The sequence below is a fragment of the Sarcophilus harrisii genome, chromosome 1, assembly GCF_902635505.1.
Source record: "Sarcophilus harrisii chromosome 1, mSarHar1.11, whole genome shotgun sequence".
Lineage (NCBI taxonomy): Eukaryota > Metazoa > Chordata > Mammalia > Dasyuromorphia > Dasyuridae > Sarcophilus > Sarcophilus harrisii.
Genome location: NC_045426.1, coordinates 453,524,832 through 453,544,466, shown reverse-complemented (window position 1 = coordinate 453,544,466; position 19,635 = coordinate 453,524,832). Strand labels below are relative to the sequence as shown.

General features: G+C 33.6%; 1 protein-coding gene across 21 annotated transcripts in view; it reads left to right on the top strand.

The window, feature by feature from the left end:
- CSPP1 (centrosome and spindle pole associated protein 1) overlaps window positions 1-19,635 on the top strand; it is a 120,158-nt gene that overhangs the window by 90,044 nt on the left and 10,479 nt on the right. For 19 of the 21 annotated variants that reach the window (XR_004230926.1, XR_004230927.1, XR_004230928.1 and 16 more), the window contains 7 exons: window positions 640-706; window positions 1,043-1,160; window positions 2,654-2,790; window positions 4,215-4,355; window positions 5,812-5,858; window positions 6,695-6,758; window positions 18,268-18,386. Coding sequence is in view for 17 of the 21 variants with exons in the window: in XM_031946296.1 (XP_031802156.1) it covers window positions 640-706; window positions 1,043-1,160; window positions 2,654-2,790; window positions 4,215-4,355; window positions 5,812-5,858; window positions 6,695-6,758; window positions 18,268-18,386 (693 nt within the window). In the remaining 4 variants the exon portion in view is untranslated. The remainder of the gene's footprint in view (window positions 1-639; window positions 707-1,042; window positions 1,161-2,653; window positions 2,791-4,214; window positions 4,356-5,811; window positions 5,859-6,694; window positions 6,759-18,267; window positions 18,387-19,635) is intronic. The other 2 variants (XR_004230929.1, XM_031946301.1) reach the window with 2 other exon arrangements.

Here is a 19,635-nt window from a genome sequence, read left to right as displayed (position 1 = left end):
GTGAGAGTTTCCAAAATAAATAAGATACAACTCTTAAACTCTTTGATTATATTCGTCAGCATCCAATTTTCTTCTTGTCCTATTTCCAAAGACAGTAATAGTCCTGCTATCTATAGAGACAGCTAGGTCACTCAGTGACCTGGACCTGGAGTAAGAAAGACCTATCCTTCCTCAGACATTTTCTAGCTGTGAAAAACTGGGGAAATTATTTAACTTCTGCCTTTAGAGGACTTGGAATTAGAAAAGATTTGAGTTCAAATTCAGCCTCAGTTTCTCACTAGCTGGAGCTAGTGAGAGCAGCTGACAATAGGCTTTTTGGAATCCTTCCCTGAGAAAGAATGTCTCCATGATTTTTTTTCCCCATTAACAGCTGCTTAAATTGTAGGTTGGGGAAAAAAAACCCTCCTTTCTTTCAGCTGTGGCTATTTGAGAGTAACTAGTGATTGGACAAGAGTGGACTTAAATGGCAAATACAGAAGGAAATCTCAATTTTTATACAGTAAAAAATCAAAATGAACATATTGACATTTAGTTACACTTAATTATGTTTGGTTAGATGGACAGGTACTAGCGAAATATTAATGGATGGCCAAAAAAGTAAGGCAGGTTTTGTTTAATGTTAATGTCTTTGTTAAATAGGATCGCCCACGTTCCAGAGTACATTCTCCTCCAGTACCTGCTAGAAAAAACCAGCTTCGTGCAGATGGTAAGTATTAATTGAATATTTCCTTTTAGGAGTAGTGTTTTGTTTTTTTTTTTTTCTAGTTAAATTTGTTCTTAAACTTTACAAATGAACTCACATATTCTTTAGAATATTAGTTTCTTAATATAGGAAATTTGTATATTTATGTCTTAAAAAGCATATTGATGATATCTTGTGATACGTCTATATTGGATAAATATGGATAGATGTAGGATTAGAAATTAATAAGTTTATCTTGAAAAAAATTTTAGTTGGCAAATTTAGATTTTTATTTTCTGAAGTAGATTAAGCATGCAAAATGGCCTAATTTGTTTTTCACTTATCTATGGAAAATTGCAGAGGAGAAAAAAAATGTAATTAATGAATTATCAGAAATGAGGAAACAGCTTCGTAGTGAAGAGCGGCGTCTTCAAGGGAAATTGCTGCAGGTAGATGGTGATGATGAAAGAAGCTTCAGGTAAGATTTTATGGTATGCTTTCCAAATTGTTCTCTGTATCCTTTGATCATGTCTCAGACTCTTGCAAATTCTCATCAGTTAGCCAAGAGAGGAAGCAAAGGTACTGTGTGATTTACAGTCAATATATTTTGAATAGTCCAGTCCCTTTTGTTGAAATGTAGGTATTTTGTGTTTGTACAGGTAGATGCTGAAATAAAAACTGAGGTGATACTCCACTAATGGAAATCATTAGTAAAAAAAAAAAAAAAGATGAATTATCTATGACTTAATGTAATTTTTGCTTCCCTTTAGAATATGTACAGAGTACCTATGGATATTTTACTTATAAAAGGAATTTAAATGTTTTTCACTGAAAATCCTAAAAGTGCATAAATGATCTCTAAATAATGAAGAATGCTTTTTGAAGATATTATTTACATGTGTATAGGCTTTTTGTTTCCTAAATAAGATTCTTTAATTTTTTTTAAGTAAGCATTTGGCATTTTGTCCGTTACAGAAATGTCATTTTTATAAATCTAGGATTTTCTTATTTTGGAAAATGAATCTCATATGAGAAAAATATCAACACGAATCACTGAAATATTTTATTTTACAAGAATCTGGTCAAATAAATAAAATGGGATTCATTTAGATCATATACCATTTTGTCTTTATATAATCTTATAATGGTAGCTTTTGATTTTCAAACTTAAAATGCTTCTGGAAAAATCTAAAATATGTGAGTCAATCCATTAAATCACTGACTTATGTTTCAGTAGGGAAAGCCAAATAAGATAAATAATAGTCAACATAATGTTTTATGTATCCCTTTTAAATTGTAAGTAGTTATGGGTATTGTACATAATGTAGTGTACATATTTCTTACACAATGTGATAAATCAGTCTAAGCCAGTCTGCTGGATGGTGCTTGGTTAAAGTTGCTATGTCTGAAAATTGGGAAATAAAGGAATTATGACAAAATATTTCTCTGCTTTCAAGCAATGAAGGATGACTGTCCCATCCTTTTAGGAAATATCAGTCATTCAGTTATTGGCCCTTCTCTCCATATGTAATTGCATAGGTGTCTTGGGTTTATGGCTATTAATTTCTATATTTGCATTATATAATGAAAAAGGATAGGAATACTCATGTTTTGGGCCAACCATTTAATATTGGACTATCATACACACATACATATCTTTTGTGTTCACTAAACGCCACACAAGGTTAAACAACAATGACTGATTATGATAAAACTTAATCTACATAGTAAAAACCTATTTTATGATGTGAATTCTGTGTAATTCATTTTTTCTCAAAGTATCTTAAAAAAAAAATTTTACAATAATTTCTTTCACTGATGTTCCGAGTGTCATGGGTAGTCATATATCATAGCATAAAGATATTTGATAGTCAATATGAGAAATCAGACTTTTGTAGTACAGGAATGTAAGCACTGAATTGTATTTGCTTTTGTTGGATTGTGTTTACTATTAGATCTTACTTTCCACAGGAAAAGAGAAAAGTATCCCATGGATATATTTGATATGGCCAGATTTCGATTGCAAGCTCCTGTCAGAAGACCTTCTTCCAAGGGGCTAGATCCTACTGCCCAGAATATTCGTGACTTTAATTTTCTTAAGGATATGGGTAAGAATAATTGCCCATAATTAACCTGTATTAGATTGTTTGCTGTCTTGGGGATTGGGGGGTAAGAGTGGGAGGGAGAAAAATTTGGAACACATTTTTACAAAACTGAGTGTTGAAAACTATCTTTACATATATCTGAAAAAAGAAAAATACTATTTAAAAAAAGATGTGTAAGTAGGCATCCTTTTCTTTAAATAGATGTATAGACATTGTCTCTTCATATCCAAGAACTTTTCAACTTTTTAGAATGCCAGAATTGTCTGATCAACCATGAATGGATGAAAAACTAGTTGTTTTCTCCAAAGTTCTCCAATCCTAAAATCTCAGAGGAAAGGAATTAAGAGACAGATAAAATGTAACTAAAGCTGAATCCACATGATGAATTAGAAACTCCACACAAGGTTAAAATTCCACATATGTAACTTTAAAAAGTTCTTAATTAATGTCCTCTAAAAGTAGAAAACGAAAGTCTCTGCTTTTGGCAAACTAGATGAAGCTCCTCATGAAATCATATTAGGTCCTATAACCAACTCCCAAACAATACGTCATAGTTAGGCTGCAAGGATCTCTCTCGTGTTCTGTTGATTCACAAATACTAATTCTATTCAAATAATACATAGAAAGGAATAATAAAAATTAAGGTGGGGATGTGGGAAGGCACAAAGATATCCTTGACCCCACTCTTCCTTTCCTTCTGTCCCCCAATTCAGAATCATAGTCTAGAGGGGAAAGATCCTTGAGCCTGAGGAAAAGGGCATTAGAAACTCATCTAGAGCCAACCTTTTTCCTGTTGGAGATTACAAAGGAGCAGGGACCCAGACCTAACTTAACAATGCCTTAGTGGAATGAGAAGGGCCAAAAAGTGATAAGTCCCAAAGGTGAGTGATAGGGAAGACTGGAGAAAATCTGATAGACCGAAATATCCAGAGAGAAAACCTGAATAAGAACTTAGCTCAAAGGCAGATAAATCGACAGAGAAGAGAATAAAAACTGAGGGAAAAATAAGATCTCAATGAGAAAAAAAAAGTTCTTTGAATAAATATTATCACATGAAGGAAAATTAATCTATATTGTTATCTGAGGAAAAAGATATTTGTAAATTACCCAGAATATATGACAATAGTAGGAAGTTCCAGGATGGTACACATAGGAAACTCTTAAAATAGAAAATTAGAAATGGATTCAAGTTGGAAATCAAAATTTTCATTGCAGAATTTAAAAACTTAAACAGAAAGTAGGAAAAATTGACTACGTAATGAATTTATTCAAAGAAGTAAAAGTCATCAGGGATGACAGGGATATTCCTTATCATTTTTACTGTGCTAGGCCAAAAATAAAATTATGTAAGCTTATTTTAAAATATTTTAAATCCATTTTCAAGGAATAACAGGGTAACTTATAAAATATTTGATTTCTTGTATCAGATTCAGATACACGAATTGATTTGAGATATATGTATCCTGAGTCTCCAAAAGATGATCAAACATTAGAGATTCAGCAGCAGGCATTGCTAAGAGAGCAGCAGAAGAGATTAAATAGACTTCGAATGAGGGAAAATGTAGAAGGTAAGAAAAAGTACTTAAAACAGTTTATCATTTCAGAATTAAAAAAAAAAATCTTTATTGTGATTTTTCCTACTTGGGAAGGAAATTTATACTCAATTATTCTAAAATACATCTTGCATATTTTAAAAAAGAGTAAAAGAAGCTTTCAGCAAGTATATTCAATACCATTAACAAATGACTTAGGCCAACTTTGACTCAGGTCAGTTTTGGTGTTCAAGTTTGGGATTGGAACAAAGTGAGACATTGGTAGACTAATACACTTACCAAGAGGAAGCTTACTTAATAACTTGGCAGTAATACTGAACAAAGATATGATGTTGATTCATGTAGGCACAATTCCTCTGTCCCTATATTTAATAGGATTGCACCACAGGTTAAGCCTAATAAGTCTCTGACTTCTTATGTCCAGTGCTTAGAAGACGAGGAACCCAAGTAAACTGTTTGAGCCTTAATTCTCTGGACCAATTAGGTCTTAATGTTCATTTCATTCTTTTTTTGTGAGGGAGGGAAAGGAGGAGGGGGAAGAGGGAGGGAAAAGGAGAGAGTTGTGAAGGGGAAGTGCAAAGGTTTATTTAGTCTTGCAGTAAAAGTTGCTGTCCTTCAATTGTTAAAGTTTTAGCTTTTTCAGATTTCTAGAATGTAGCAGTTATTGTTAGCCTCCTTAGCATGATAGATTGATAGAAAGAAAGAAATGGGAAATTTTTACCCTTCTAATTAAAAATAGTTACATAAGACAATAGAAAAGGAAAATACTTCTAAATTATTTTCTAAATTTGTAATGTGTGTGTATGTATGTATTCCTTATTATTATGATAGTGTTTTATTTAAAATAATAAATTCCATGGCTAACAATCTTTTGCTTTGACTAAGTTTTCGCTGAGCCACTTTAAAAAAAAGATGTTTCTTCTCTCAGGGCTATCAGAATGTTTATGAAATTGTGATGTTTCTGGCCTTTATGCAATTTTCTCTCTTGAAAATTTAAGTTCCTATTTTATACAATTGTTTATAACATGGATATATTGGATAAATGAACCTTATACATTTATCAGTATTATGCCCTCTATGCTTTATTAAACCCGTTTTGAAAAACTGAGACTTTTTGTACTGTTTTACATACAGTTCTCATATTGTAGTCAAAGTTTCTTTGAAAGTTTGGGGAACCTATGACTCTTGAATTAAATTTTTTTCCTCTTGCAAAATAGGCATTGTTTGTTTTTATTTTTTGCCTACTGGAATTAATGGCAATAGTAACAGAGTTGTGGCTGATACAGTAATAAGGAAGTACTTAATATTAACATACTTTTTAAATCTGTAATAATATAAAAGATTTCCAGTGGAAAGGTAGCCTTTTATTTTCATGTGCCAGAAAGATGCTAATTTATTTCAAATTATATTTGTGTTTGTGCTTCAATACTTTTAATTTTGTTATTTTGTTTTTGGTCTGGGTTGAGTACAGTTGACCTTGATGCAAGTCCTGGCATTAACTTACAAGATACTAGAATGGTAAGAAACCAATAGTTCCCCTTCCTCCCTACCCCCCTTTTTCACTTCAGTATAATATTTTTGGGAGTATTTCTGTATAAAATTTTATAGCTTTGACTTCTGGTTTGGGGCCATGTATGAATATTCTTTTGAAAGATTAAAAATAAATGTAACCTTTCCTCCTGTAAACAATCTTTAATGCTGGAAAAGCATTTTAAAGCATCTTATTCAGGTACTTTTATTGACACAAAATAATCATGTAGAAAATGGATATATTTTATCTTGAATAAATATTTTGTGGATATTTGCATGATAAGAGTATTCAGCTGTCTTAAAGTTTTATGTGGTAAATTATGTTCTTTTCAGCAAAGCTTGGACTAAAGATTTTTTACTTTTGGCTATGTTTTTTATTTTTTGTTCATTGGATTATGTAATTTTAGAACTGGAAGGGATCTCAGGGATCATCCCAATCTAGTTTGAGACTCAGGAAACTGAAGTGACTTTTACTTAAGGTTTTGTTCAGTGGATAAAAAAATAAAAGTGGCCTTAATGATATTAAGAAAGGTTCATCCTAAGCTAGTTGTGGTATTTGTATATTATGGCCTCCTGCTGGTTTGTGGCTGACTTTGCTGTATTCCTCATTTATGGTAGCAAAGGAGTTGGGGAAACGAATTGGAAACACTCTTTTTATTCCTTGTCAACTCATTTGCCACATTAATAAGTGGTTCTTTCAACCATTTATGTTGTGGTAAACTTGTGCTTTCTGTTAGTGATTCTGATGAACTGCCCAAGACTGGATTTAATAAGAATAGGCACATTAGTATGTTTATTGTCAATCTTTATGACTTCTTTTATAGCCTAGGAATGAAACTAGGGATTTCCTGAAAAATTCTCTTTTGGAATCTGAGAGTGCTTTTATTGGTGAGTAAATTTATTTTACTTTTACCTAAGCTATATTCACTTAAAACTGTATGGTGATGTTCTTCATACTATTTGATGCTAAAACATCTAATTTAATAATTATCCATTATGATCAGAGAATGCAGTTTTCTGTGTTGGTAAATTTTGATTGAGAATAATCAGATATTTTCATGTACTTTCCAGTTTTTAAACAATTATCTACCATTAACATTCACTTCACAGCAAAGCCAGATTGAACATAATTTAACCTTGATATGGATGCTTAAGTGATTTTCAATACCATTTTATTAAGTATTTTATAAATATTTATAAGACGTATATAACTTAAATATATTATCCACTTTATTAACCAAGATATTTTATAACATAATGGGCTTAATAAAAATTTCCTTTTAAGTAAATTTCTAACAAATTACTATGTTAATAGAATAATTCAGTGTTTGTTGTATTAAAATTTAAAAATAAGTTTTCATTGATGTCTTTTTATTTTTTATACCATCATAATTTTTTCCAGGACCTCTCTCTCCTCCTCCCAAAGAGCCATCCTATATAACCAATAGTGTTTTTTAAAGACAAAAAAGAGGGGGGAAATCAACACAAATAATTAATACATAAAAAGGTATATTATAAAACGTCTATTGACTTCCCTTTTACAAAATGGTGGATTGGAAGTTTCCTCTCATATCTTCTTTTCTGTTATGATTGATCATTTTGCGTTTTCATTTACTTTTGGATTTTTTTGTGAATATGTATTGTATTAAAATTAAGATGAATATGTTTATTGTAATATAAGTGTTTTATACATTTCTTTTTGAAATATAGTTTATCTTATCCAATAACAACTTAATAAATATTTATGAACCAGTCCCTAAGCTATGTATTAGAGATTCAAACATTCAACAAATTCATTAAGCATTTATTAAATGTACCAAGCATTGTGCTCAGTGCCAAAGATATAAAGTACATAAAAAAAATGTGTTATATTCAAAGGCTTATATTCCATTCGACAATTAAAACAAATACACAAAAAAAAAATGTAAAGTATTTAAAAAGTAATAGGAATAGAAAGAAATGGCGAAAGGGATAGAGCATTAATAACTGGATTTATCAGCAAATGTCTTGTATAGGATGGACCTGAACTGTGCCTTGGAGGAAGCTAGGGAGTCTTGGAGTAGAGGGAAGAGACCAAGCCTGACATTCAAGAAGCTTGTTGCCCTAGAAGGGTCTGAGTATATTAGGCATGAGGTCCTCTGCTAAGAAGTCTACAAGTGTCATATAATTTAATCTTCATGATAACCCTGCATTTAAGAACTGTTAATATCCTTTGTTTTGAACAGTTGAGGAAACTGAAGCAAACAGAGGTTAAGTAACTTATGGGGCAACCAGTAAAGTGTCTGAACCAGATTTGAACTGGAGTCTAACTTCAGTTTCAGTGCTCTATTACAAAATTCTTTCCAAGTGTAACCTAATGTTTTTAAAGTTCCTGACAAAGAAAGCCAGAAGTTTGCATAATGGAAAGAACCAGTAGATAGAGCTGGAATTAGGAAACTCATTTGAATTGTGAATCCTGGCTCCAACCATAGAGAAATCACTTTGTGTCTACTCACTTGCCTATCTCGGAATTGTCAGAAAAGAGGTGTATAAATCAAAATACTATAGAAAACAATTTTTTTGATGTGAAGGTTTTCCTGGAGGCAACCTTAGTCTCAGTTGAAATAAATAATTACTCCAATATCATAGCCAGCTGGTAAAAATGCAAACATTTATTTATTTCTCCTTCCAAATTAGCCCGGTTAGTTGAGGCCTATCTTTCTGCCTGGCTCCAAGAGATCTTGCAGCTTTGTCCTTGGCTTCTGCCTCTGCTTTCTTCAGCCTCCAGCCAGCACCAAGTTGGAAGATGCAATGAATCTTTCTGTACCTCCAGTCAGTTTCACCAGAAGAAGTAAAGCCAAGCTTCAAAAGCTCCCTATATTTATGTGATCTCCCAAAGATTAACTCCACCTTCTGGAGGGAGAGGGATTCTGGGTTATCTCCCAGAGTGCTCTCTGGCCCTAAGAACTTTAAGGGAGGTGTGAATTCGGACTAAGCCCTACACGTGTGAACTCCATTGAGTACTTAGATACTTATGAGCTCTCTAAAAGTGTGAACACAAGCATTGTTTCCATCAGTTGTACTTAGTACCTAGTTCAAGTTCTGGCCCAAAATAACTCTTTCTAAGATTAAATCAACTTCAATGGCTTAACACTTTGTAAAGATTCCAACACCATTATTATTGTTGTTTTAAATTACATGTGGATTTGTAAAATGCTACATTTGAGCTGTGATAGTATTAATAAAAGATAACTGTTGATTATCATTGATTATTCTATATTATAATCCTTGATTCATGATAACATGAGATGACATCAGTAGAACAGGCATAACAAAACCTTTTCCACTCTTATGTCATATAATAAGGGGTAAGGAAGAAAGAAATTGTAGTGTTTCAATATCTTTGCAAGAAATACTGATTAGGAATAGAATGTTTATCATTTAGTATTTGACAAGCAGATCTGGGGATTATGGCTCATAATGTTGGTTGTCATTAATCTTGGCTCTTAAGGCCTAGGTCAGGTAATAAAGTAAGGTGTCACTTGGGGCACCTAGGTGGTGTAGTTTGGAGTATCAGACCTGGAGTCAAGAAGGACTCTTCTTGAGGTCAGATCTGGCTCCGTCACTTCACTCTGTTTGCCTTAGTTTCCTCATCTATAAAATGAGGTGGAAAAGGAAATGGTGAATTCTTCCCATGTCTTTGCCAAGGAAATCACAAATGCAATCACAAAGAATTAGATGAGTGAACAACAAAGGATAAAGGAGTCAAATAACTGTAAAGTGAGAAGCCACTTATTCCTGCTAGCCAGTGTAGATAAGCCTGGCACAATAAATTACTTATACTACTTAAGACAGAATTCAGTGCAACATTTCTGTTTTTAAAAAAAGTACAGATGAATCGCTTCATAAAACAGGTGATTACAAAAAAAAAATTAGCATACTTGTTAGAGAAAAATATTTTGTTTTATTTTTAATTTTGAGAAATGGATAAAGGAGTTATTTGAGTAGACTTAAATCAAAAAAATCTGCTTGCTGGACCAGAAAGTCAGGAGAATTTTCCTAGTATTCTGGAATCTTCCATATTCAGCAAGCTAAGTCTTTTTGTACTGACTGATAAGAGGCAAGAATGAAACACTAAAGGACACGTGTAGCAGCTGCTGTCCTGATTCTGCTCTCAATAACTGACAAGTTGAAGGTAATATGCTTCAAAACAAGGCTATAAAAACAGTGGAGGTGGAGTGGGCTATGTTTGTATTATACAAATATGTCAGGGAAATTCATGATGCAACACAAAGGGTTTTCTAGTACTAGGGCTGTTATAAAAAGGCATTACTCATGGGAAGTAACTATCCTTGGGAAATTTGCTGAGTGTATGTAGTCTCTGGAGTTTGTTGGGGAAGGGGAGTGTGTAGGGAGAGGTAGTTTTCTTCACTTCTCACAATTCTTCCCTTTGATACTTCCCTGAAAGTATCACATTTATACTATTCAGTGTATAAATTCACTGTACAAAAGGCTCAAGTCCGTTGTCTGTATGGCAGAATAGGAACTTTATTCCAATGAAGATTATGAAACAAAAAGATGCAAAACATTAGCAAAATCCAAAACATTCTCTTAAATGTTAACTAGCAAACAGTTATACTTCAATAAATGTGTGAACAAAAGCAGTTTGAACAATCTAGATCTTAAGCCTTCCCAAAAGGCTGGGATACTCTATGAGAAAATGGACAATAAAAATATAATCAAAAGGACAAAAAGAAATAGAATGCATCTTAATATCCATTTAGAGAACAGGATTTTGTTCCATTTTGGGTTTAGCTGTCTATTTTATGAAGTTATTTGCTTCTAAGAGACGTCTTCCCCTGGAAATTTTGCATCATGGGTATCAGTAGTCCTTGACACTGTTAATAAAAGATTTGATTTGGCCTACTTAAAAGTCAAGAGTTTTGCATCCCTGAATCAATTCTGGTATTTTTAACTGGGCTGTTACTTATTGTTAGAATGCGGAATGGGCCTTTTCATCTTTGTTATTAAGGCAAGTTTGTGGAGAATATTTCCTTGACCATCACTTCTCTAAGTAAAGCTATTAAAAATCTACAGATGAGATTTAATATGATTTAATAAAATCTGACAAAATTAATTACATTGTCCTTCTAGTAATTAATTGATGTGGGTAAAACCTTTTAGATCTTATAGAGCTAACCTTATAAATAGCAGAGCTGTAGGAAGAACATCAATGCAGTCTACCCATAATTTTGAATGTTCTCTGAATATTTCAGAGAATTTTATTTTCACATACCACTTGCTCATTTTGTCTTTATCTGACTCCTGCAATATGATATGAATGTTATCTGTAGGTTAGAGGAAGAATTTGAAAGAAGATGCATGAGGAATTGGATTCCATTCTACAGCAATTAAAGCAGTTTTATATGTAAAATCCTTAATCCATTTTTAGAGTTTATAGATAAAATATGTATTATCTATCTATCTTATTCCTCACTTTCTCCAAAAATTATCAGTCAGACATAAAAGAAATTCAACACTTTGTTCTATCTTTTTCAGTCCTGCTTTTTATTACCTCCAAGATTAAAAAAATTTTCAAATCATCTTAAGACCATAATTTTTACTTGCCTTTTTTCTATTATTTTTAATAGAAACATTTGGAAGTCAATCATATATTCTAGTTCACTTGGAAACAGTTAATCTTGTTTCTTTTCTTAAACTACAGTTTACTACTCCCTTAGAATTTTAAAACTTTGCATCTTTATCACATCACCTCTTTGTCCTATTCCCCTTTATTTGTCTGTTATCTTCAAATCATCTTGTTTGTCTTTTGTTCTTGAAGAAGACCATGACATGCAAATGATTTAAGTGAGAGTCACACACAGAGTCAAGCAGTCTTACTTTCTCTGGAGGAGCCATCTGGGTCCCTTGGCCCAGGTACAGATCAGTATGAATATAGATGACCCTAGATTCAGTGGGAGATCTTGGTGTTCTTAAGTTAAGATCTTTAAGAGGTCTCAGTTTGTCTGAGGCAGTGCCCATTCAGTGATTACAACTAGGTAAGAAAATATAACATCTAGAAAATCTATCCTGTGCAGACCTAGTGTTATGTCTTTTAGCAAGGAATGACAAGCTAAGCTCATCTATTTAATTGATTAGGAAGTTGAAATAAATAGTGCTCATAAAATTAGAATAGTAAAAAATAAAAACATTAAGGTACTTTATACTTGCATCCCATTATAGCAATTCAGAAATGCCCGACTATTGCAGCAACGAAATCATTATATAAAAAAGAGTCTTGATAATTGACCTACCAGAGATTTTCTATGAAAGGAAGGAGAGACACAGTTACAGTAATATCAGGAGTATTCCTCCAGGGCTAAGTCAGTTATGCATCAAAGTTCTATATTATTCACAGGGTATTATAGCCAAATTTAGGATTACCAGATGTGGGAAACATTCCTCTTGAAAAAAAAAATAGCATAGTGAGGAAACTGAGTAAAGAAGATTCTGTCATTGTCTTCTTAAGGCGATCTTCTCAACCTTTCCATGCACAGATTTGCCCTTATAAATAAAAAATACTTAATCTACCTGCCTTAATCTACTAGAGAAGAAATGACAAAGAAATGGCAAACTATGTAAGTGTTTTTGCCAAGAAAATGGCAGGGTCTACAAGAGTCACAAAGAATTGGACATGACTCAGTCTCTTTTTGAACAGCTTGTGACATTTCCCTTGAATCATATGTACTGACTTAAGAATGTTTCAGAAGTTATGCCTGAATTAAAATTCAGAATAATAACAAATTACAATCTTAAGATTTTAGCTCAAATCGTAATTTCACTATCACAACTTAGATCATGTAGTTATTTTATTTTTCCATGTTGTTGCATTAACATTTTACAATAAGAAAATCAGGGCTTTCTAAAACATCTTTCTTTAAATTCATTGTGATAATTATCAATCATTAGAAATCAAGAAAATATTGACATTCTGGAATTCTATGTTGATACTGAATATATCATGGTTTACTCAAAACCCAGGAAAAAAATGGCTACTTACAGAAAGCCTCCAGACTAACAGATAGCCTATTTCTTAAGTTATTACATATTAACTCTAAAAGCAAAAATAAAATATTCAAAACTGGGGTCTGTTGAGACTGAGTTGGCTCAGAGGAAGATTTTATGACCTTGCCTAAATAGGAAGAACCAAATAATCTGGCAAGTGCAGAGATAAGGAGAATTTACAAGGTCTTTTGTACTGTAACTACAATAAATAATAATTAAGCAAAATATACCCAAACATTTGACAGGTTTTAAGCCTTATGACAACAGTCTCTAATAACTTTTCTAATCTGAATGCTGGGAAATTATAAACAAAGACGTTTATTTTCTAATGATACAATAGTGACATCCTCTTAACAATATTACTTACGCGTTGGTTTCCCAAAATTTACAGTACAAGAAAATACAGAAACTTTATAATAATAACAAAATTTTTTGCCAGTCAGATAACATCAATTTAATTGAATGCATACCTGAATTATTTAACATAGGAAATGAATTAATTTGTTTTATATGTTTTGGCATTCTATATATTGACTGCATTAAAAATCAGTATAAGCAATTTTCATTCAATTATACTTTTAACAAACTTATTTTTGTATTTGCTAACCATATTGTCTTAGTGAAAAATATAACGTGTATTTTTCCTTAAGGTCTTCTTGTAGGAAATCAGACATCACCAATTATACCATAATGAAAACACATCTCACTGTACATCAGAATAGCATAAACTTAAGTCACATTTGGATCTATATTTACAACTGTTATCTTTCAGAATCTCAATTTGTCTAAGGACTATTTATTATGAGCAGTTCACATCTCAGGGCCTACTACTTTTAATTAGTTTGTAGCCACAGATTTAATGTGACAATCTTGTACTGTTATAACTTGTAAGGTCTATGAAAATCTCTCTTACATAGTAATTAAATTATGAATGAATATTAGAGGTGGCTCATATTTGGCTCAGTGGATAGAGCACTGGTCCTGGAGACAGGAAGACATGAATTCAAATTCAGCCTCAGCATTTATTAGGTTTATGACCTTTGGCAGATCACTTAAACCTCTGTTTGCCTTAATCTACTAGAGAAGAAATGACAAAGAAATGGTAAACTCTGTAAATGTCTTTGCCAAGAAAATCTCATGGACAGTAGGGTTCACAGAGTCACAAAGAATTGGACAAAACTGAAAGACTGAACAACAAAATAGGAAGCTTATTCCAACAAGGGTTATAGTGGTGATGAAACAAAAATATGGAGAACTTTACAAAATCCAGAACATTCTGTCCTCCTAAAGACTAGAATATGCCTTTCTGATTCTGTTCTTTGAGTACAAAATTTTAGTATGTTATGTTTAATCCATGCTGCAAATTTATTTTTATATTTTCCATTTAGTAAAAGCAATTGGATAGACTTTTGTCAGTGGTTCTGTTTTTCCATGTCAAAAAGAATATCCAAATCAGTGAAAAAAGGCTCAGAGATCATGAGAAATTTCAGAATTGTTTATAACAAGTATTTCTCCAAAGAGTGATTACAAATTTATCAGAAGAGAAAATTTCTCATATCTTCCTTATCTTAAAAAGATCAAAAAACTTAAATTTCTCTCTTTTTTTTTGCAAATCCAAACTTTTTATTTTATATTTGTCTGCTGCCAATTTTCTTTATCATTGTACCCATTCTCCTATGTCTCTGCCTTACTTTTTTTTCTTTGTAATGGCACCCCTGTCACATTTTACTCTGACATTTAACTTTAACTATTTTCTTTCAATTCCTCTTGCCTTTATTTCCCAATCTATTTATACAATTAGCCTTCCACTCAATCTCTCCTTTGCAAATTAATACAAGTTTACGTACAAGTTTTTAATTAATTGTTTCTTTTTGCTTTGTGTTTCTTGGTCTACAAATTCTTTTAGACAACTTTGCTTCTAGTTTAACTAGACAATTAAATGTTGTTATTTCACTGTCAACCAATAAATCTGTGACTCTCTAGGGAAAAAAGAGTAATAAAAAGCTCTGAGGGTTGTTTTCATGTAATTTTCAAAAAGTTTTTTCTTTTTTTTTTTTTTAATTCTACAAAGTAGTATTTCTAAAGCTCGCTAAGATTAAGCCTTTGTAAAAAAAACAAAAACATTGAAACCACAATTTGAAAATTCCCATTTGTAAATTTGAATGTAAATGTGAGGGAATTACATTTCAATCGCAAATTTAGTATCTAATTAGTTTATGATGCCATCAATTTCTGCACACTGGAAAAAATGATTTCCTTTGTTATTGTGTCTCGTCATTTCTCACGTTAAGATGTCAGTGCTCTTTTGCTAATTTTTGTTTTGTTCTGCTTAAAATGGGAAATGTTCATAAATTCTTACATTAGATTAACTTAATAGGACTAAAACTCCTGTCATTATATGTTTATCAGTGACTAGACTTTTCATATGTATATCTGTTAGATGCATGACAAAATTTTAAGTCCTCAATATTTATTGAGGACTATTTTTGATAGTTTCTTGGTTTGGAAATAAATTCTACTCATAGCTGCTAAAGGTGTGCCTAAGAGTGGGAGTATTTTGTGCCTTTTTCATTCTTTTGAGAATGTTCCGACCTTCTCTTCCTACCCTCTCTGAGCCAGGTGCTTTTCTTGGATCTTTTCCCTAAAGATACTTTTTCTGGCAGAGGGTGGATTGTCAGACCATGGACATGGCAACAAAAACAACACATAAATAATACAAGACAATGGTCAACAGCTCAGGTCACAGAGAAAAAGGAATTCCTTTCCATGCTGGCATATGAACTCCAGGAGAAGTGCACAGCCCTGGTCTGTGGCTTATGTGCTAAGGGTTGAACACTAAGCTTTCCTTTTAATCTAAAAGAGATCTTAAGTCTAAGGTTTGTTTGTTCCTTCAGAAATTCCCTCCAAAACATCATCCATTTAAACCTTTCTTTGAGTAAATTTTGAGGCAAAAACAATCCTTACCTGGCCTTAGGAAATTTTCATTTCAGTCCATCTTTATTCCCTGGGGCAGAGTTGGGTGTGCTAGCCTCAAAAATCCCACTTCTGACACCAAAAATTAGAGTAGCATTTTTTTAGGAACCTGAAAGGGTCATTCATTACTCACCAATCTGGGTTCTTGAGTTCTGGGACAGATAATATTGCATTAAGGACAAGTGAAATGAGCAGCCAGATAACAATGGTGGAAGACATCTACTCTGAGCCTGGTACAAGAAATTTCTTACCATTATTTTTGTATGAAACAGAATACAAAGATGACTATTCATAAAACACACATGGTTATACAAAAAGAAAAGTATACTTGTTGGAGAAAAATGTATATTCTTAGTTATGGAAAATAGAGGAGTATGTTCTCTGCTTATTGCTAAATCAAAGAAATCTGCCAGTCAGACCAGGCAGGGAGAAAAATTTCCCTAGACTTTGGGAATCTTCCACCTGTAGTAGCTACATCTTTTCAGAGGCAAAAATGAGATACTGAAGGACACATCTGCAGCATTTAATGTCTGTCATTTCACAGTAAAATGACTGACAAAATGAAGTCAGAAAGCTTTGAAACTGAACTAGAAACAGTAGAGATGGGGTGAGTGTCTTTGTGTTGCATAGACATGTCAGAGAAATTCATGGTGCAATATGATGGATTCCTTAGGAGAGGTTATGAAGGCAAGGACAGTGAGGGATTACTCATAGGAGGAAGTTATCCTCAGGAAACTTGTTGAAGTCAATCTCTGGATTCATGGGATGAGGGAAAAGAGGAAGTTTTATCTATTTCTCCCATACCTCTCACCTTCAATTTTTTTGAATTATATGTTAAGAAACTTTAGACTGATACTGGATCAGTAATTTATCATTACTGAGTTGAAGGATGTCAGATATTGCCTGTAAAGGCAGAGGGGCCTAAGGATGCAATTTTGAATGTGATAAAGTAGGGCTGACCATAGAATTTTTGCATAGGCTGTAAACCAAGCCTAGCAGGAAAGTTTCTGACTTCGAGAATTTCTAAAGTACCTATTAAGTGTGTGGATCTTCAGCCAATACTCTTAACACATATACTTCTTGTTTCTTTAAAATAACCTCATTTCTATATTAAGATGTTATAGTGTATTTGACTTGGCATGCTGGTAGTCATATGGTTTTTTAGGTTAATGGTCATTACAAATTAAAAATAGAGCCCTATGTAGAATTATTTGTAGTGGGTCTTTTTGTCCTAGGGTTTACAGGAAATGGCTAGCATAGAGGTTTATTTTCAGAATTTTGTTAAAAATTATCATTTAGCAAGTTACTTATGGTTAGTTTGACTGGACATTTGCAGTGTGTGTGTGTGTGTGTGTGTGTGTGTTGTCTTTGAGAAGTAAGCATGGACATCAGCCTTATCTGATCACTGAGCTCTCCTTATAGTCAGAGGATCACTTCTGTTTGTGATCTGTCCTTCTGTAGCTTGTATTTATTCTGTAAACATATTCCCCCTCCCCTTTCCTGGGTGAATATTCATGGATCATAGATCTTTAGCTAGAAGCATCATCTAAGACGTCATCCAGGCTAATCTTATTCTTTTATCATTGGCTTCCCCCAAATCACACACCTAATGGCAGAGGTAGAGCTTGAATCCAATTCTTCTGACCCTAGAGTTAACCATCTTTCCACTGTACCACCCTGGGGCACATGGTCTGCTCAGGTGATGCTAGCCCCCCCCAGCCTGTCAGAGCTTCTGGTCCCCCACAAAATGGAAGAAAAAATTCATTTCCTTTTCTGGCAAAATCATTTTTGATATTTCCTTAGAAGTGTAAAGACTTAGTTGTAAAGACTTAGTGCCAATTTGCTTCCTTCAGAGATCATTTTCTCCTTGGTTTTTCTGAGAGCAAAAACAACTCATATCTCTCACAATAACTAGCACCATTTGTGGTACCATTTATATCAGGGACTAACAGATCTTGAGGAGAGAGCATGGATGACCATTTTCAAGATAGCATGTAAACAGGGTTAAAAATTGTAACAGCCTTATTCTCCCCTCTATATTTTATTTCAGCTTAAGCATAGGAATATTTTTACATTGGGGCAAAATGTTGAGATTTGGCTATAAAATAATCTTTGAATTAAAGTTTTTGAATATGTGAATGCCTGCCTTTTTAAAAACTGGATATTCTCTACCGTGTAGCAGTGACAGACTGATCACTTTTAAGTTAGCAGTTTCTGTTTATTAAGTTTATTAAGTTGTTTCTATTTATTGTCACTGAATTCATGAGGATCTTCATACAACTGAAATTTCCAAAATGCTGTCAAATGGAAGCTTTTTAGTAGAAAGATTTGCATATGGCTGAGGGTTTAACATTTCTTTCCATTATTTTACATTTTTCAGGGACTAATGGAGAGAGGTATTCTCCCTTAGAAGATGATCCTTTACCTTCACAGAGATTACTGTCTGCAAGGGAACGTAGAAGGAACCAGATTAAAGGCCTGGAATCTGTTGTGTGTATGGTATGAGTTTTTAAAAATTGCTTTCTTTTGTTAAAGAGGCCAGAGTCCTTTTCTGTAACTATAAATGTAACTGTGTGAGGGGCTGCCATGCCTTGTCCTCCAATGTAGAATGTTTTGGAGAACTCTTTGCCTTACGGAGCAGCACTATAAACTTGCCCTTGGTTTTCAGGCTAAACCATCTTGGGCTTCTAGGGTTGATAACACATCGTAATGGTGACATTCCTATGCCCCAAAAGTGACTATTATGTCCTAAAGACTTACAACTGATTTCTATTCTGGAGCCCCTCGCCTGGATATAGAGGCAGAGGGTTTGAGGCATATCATGGCTCTGTGACTAACTATAACTTTGGTCTGTCACTAAACCTTATCTGTAAAATAAGATTGGATTAGGTGACCTTTCAGATGGGAAACAGTATTTGAGACAAACAATATAAGGAAGGAAATGAGTACTTCTGGTTCAATTTCTTTTCAGTCTGTCAATCAAACATATTAAGTGACACTGTGTGTCAGGCTTTGTGCCAGACTGGAGTTTCAAAGAATGGTCTAAGAAAGTCAGTCCCTGCCTTTGAATAGCTCACTCTAATGTAGGAGATGGCATGTAAACAATGCCACACAAGACAAGATTTATGCAGGATAAATAGGAAATGATCAAAAGAGAGAAAGCACTGGAGTTAAGGGGCATTGGGAAAGACTTGCGTGGGGGAGGGAGAGGGAGGGTAATGGTGGTTTACATAATAGCTGAAGGCAAGGGAAGCCTATAGGTGGTGATGAGGGAGAGCATTCCCAGCATGAGAGATGGCCAGAGAAAATGCCAGAGCTGAGAGATGGAGATATAGATAGATATCCAGATATGGGTAGCTGAGTATGCTATATACATAGAATTGCCAGGTAGTCAGTATTAGTAGATCAAAAAGTACACGTGTTTGGGAGAGTGTAAGGTGTAAAAAGACAGGAAAGGAGAAGGCAAGTTATGAAGGACTCTGAACACCAAACAGAGCATTTTGTATTTGATGCTGAAGGCAACAAAGAGCCTTGAGAGTTTATTCAGTATGCAAAGGTGGTTTGCTCAAACCTGTGCTTTAGGAAAATCACTTTGATCACTGAATGGAGAATGGACTGGAGTGGAGAAAGGCTTGTTTGGGAGACCAACCCAGCAGACTGTTGCTTAGTGTGAAGGGATGAAGACGACCTGCACTAGAGTTGTGGCAGGGTCAGAGCACAGAAGGGAGCTGTTGGGGGATGTTGGGAA